General features: G+C 56.9%; 2 protein-coding genes across 2 annotated transcripts in view; both read left to right on the top strand.

Annotated features, from left to right (window-relative positions):
* The window catches only part of NGA_0404300 (branched-chain alpha-keto acid dehydrogenase subunit e2), a gene marked incomplete at both ends in the record, with an annotated part of 310 nt that extends 271 nt beyond the window's left edge, over positions 1-39 (top strand). The window contains one exon of the mRNA XM_005854676.1: positions 29-39. Within this exon, the coding sequence (XP_005854738.1) occupies positions 29-39 (11 nt within the window). The remainder of the gene's footprint in view (positions 1-28) is intronic.
* Positions 40-1,470: 1,431 nt separating this feature from the next.
* Positions 1,471-2,232, top strand: DLAT (pyruvate dehydrogenase E2 component (dihydrolipoamide acetyltransferase); the record flags this gene model as incomplete). Its single annotated transcript, XM_005854674.1, has 1 exon — positions 1,471-2,232. A coding segment is annotated over one exon (762 nt), but the record flags the coding sequence as incomplete, so codon positions are not given.
* Positions 2,233-2,243: the final 11 nt, after the last annotated feature.

The following is a 2,243-nucleotide window of genomic DNA, read 5'->3' as shown; positions in this document are numbered from 1 at the left end:
GTCCTATGACTTCGGGGACCGTTTTTAGGGGACCTTTGACGACGTACACAGAGGAGGTTTTCAGACTGGGGTTCAAAGGCGGCATAAGCTCGATCTTCAACGGTGGAAAAGACAATGCCTGTGCCAGTCCGACGGGCGAGGAAACGAAGAGCCGCGTACCTTGAGAAAGCCGGTGTCAATGTGCTTGGACAAGCCCGAGAAGCGGACGTCTTCTTCGTCGTTCCAACCATCATTGCCGGCACCGGCCAAGCGATTAAGCGGCCTTTGTGCATGGATACCACAAGCTTCAAAGGGCGCGCGCCGTGCGTGAAAAAGGGTTGGAGTGTTAAAGGGCAGCGAAAATGGTAGAGAAGGGGGGATGAAAGCGAAGGTCGTGGCCACTTTCAAGAGGACAAATAGTATCAACGTCGTGGTCGGGCGGGTAGATGCACAAAAGGACATTGCCATGTGCAGCTTGACTTCCACCAAGGCCGCAATGATGGTAATTGGGCACCTCAGGACGAAGGGAAATTGTTCTGCTTGTGTGCAGTATGCCCCGCTTTTTCCTGCACAAAAATACAACCCGAGGGCGATAGGAAACAAAAAAAATCAGGCATTTGGCCCGCATATACGCTTGGGTTCTGACATTTAATGGAATCCATGGTCAAGCCACTCAGTAAAACCCCTCGAGTCAATGACCGGGCAAAAGTCAACGTGAAGAAGCCGCCTGCTTGACGACTCCACCACCCGGGGCCTTCCTGCTCCTGGATATTCCAGCGATGGACACATCGACTAATGGACTTATAGCGCGGGGAGCGCCGACTCGACCACCGCCAAGGACAAGCGTCAAAAACCAGGGCCCGGCCCTGCGGGGGGGGTTCCGGTGCCAAACGTCCTTTCCGTCCGCACACCCTCCACATTGTCGACATCACAGTGCCGTGACCAATCGTCGTGTAGGTCAATGTGGTGTTGGGAGGTAATGGTGGTGGTGAAAATGCTTGCGCCCCTATCCGAGAGCCAAGACGATCTAAAGAAGCCCAAGCTGACAATTAGGCGAGTCCTTCCCGACCCTTTTTTTCCCTTTTTTCAAGGCCTCGTCACTGCCCGCACTGTTTGACTCATGCCCCATGGTTCCCGCGTCCATGGAGAAGATGTGTTCGCAGGCATGAGTCTTGTGCGTTGTGCTTGACTTCTTGGGGGGAGGTGCTTTTATCTTTAGAGGCATTATATGCCTAGGGTGATGAGAGGCTAGCGACGTATACGACGTCCAAACCCGAAGGCAATGGGGGGCTATTTTTAACCTGCTAAAATAATGCCTTTGCGCAACCACCTTCCTGAACACCACCATACAATGTCACCGAGCCATAGATGTAGCGTTTCATTCATTTGTCGGATTGACACCTCTCACAAAACAGGATGAGACAGACTACCCTAACCCACAAAGCCGTGGGGGCGGGGCTTTTGGCCTTGGTCCTCCTCGCGCAAGCCAGCATGGCGTTCATTCCAGGGCGAATGGCTGTCCGCACTCTTTTCCAGCCACTGAAACAACACCAGGCTTCCCGCGTGGTGCTTTCCATGGCGGAAGCGATTGAGATCGCCATGCCTGCTCTGTCCTCGACCATGACCGAAGGGAAAATTGTGGAATGGACTGCCAAAGTAGGGGACAAGATCAAAGCCGGGCAAACCATCATGGTGGTGGAATCGGACAAGGCCGACATGGACGTGGAAGCCTTCGAAAGCGGGTACGTCGCCGCGATTCTGGCCAAGGCCGGGGAGGCGACCCCGGTGGGTGCGCCTTGCGCCCTGCTCGTTGACAACGAGGCCGACGTCGAGAAGGTCAAGGCTGCCCTGGCAAGCGGTGCGAGTCTAGGAGGTGGTGTCAGCGCTGCCCCGGCGTCTCCTCCGCCCGAGGCGGCGGCGCCCCCGGCGGCTGCGAACGCGCCGTCCAAGCCGACGTTTGACTTTGCGGAGGTGGCCATGCCTGCCTTGTCCTCGACCATGACCAGCGGGAAAATCGTGGCTTGGACGGCCAAAGTGGGCGACAGCGTGAAAGCGGGCCAGACCGTGATGGTGGTGGAGTCGGACAAGGCGGACATGGACGTGGAAGCCTTCGAAGGCGGCGTACTCGCCTCGATATTGACGGGCGAAGGAGATTCGGCGAAGGTGGGGGACCCCGTCGCCCTCTTGGCAGCCAAAAAGGAGGACGTGCCCGCCCTCCAAGCCTACGGCCAGGCGCTCAAAGCCTCATTATCCGGTGCTCCTGC

This window comes from Nannochloropsis gaditana (genome assembly GCF_000240725.1).
Source record: "Nannochloropsis gaditana CCMP526 unplaced genomic scaffold scaffold422, whole genome shotgun sequence".
NCBI classification, from domain to species: domain Eukaryota; class Eustigmatophyceae; order Eustigmatales; family Monodopsidaceae; genus Microchloropsis; species Microchloropsis gaditana.
This window is presented reverse-complemented; position numbering and strand designations above follow the sequence as displayed.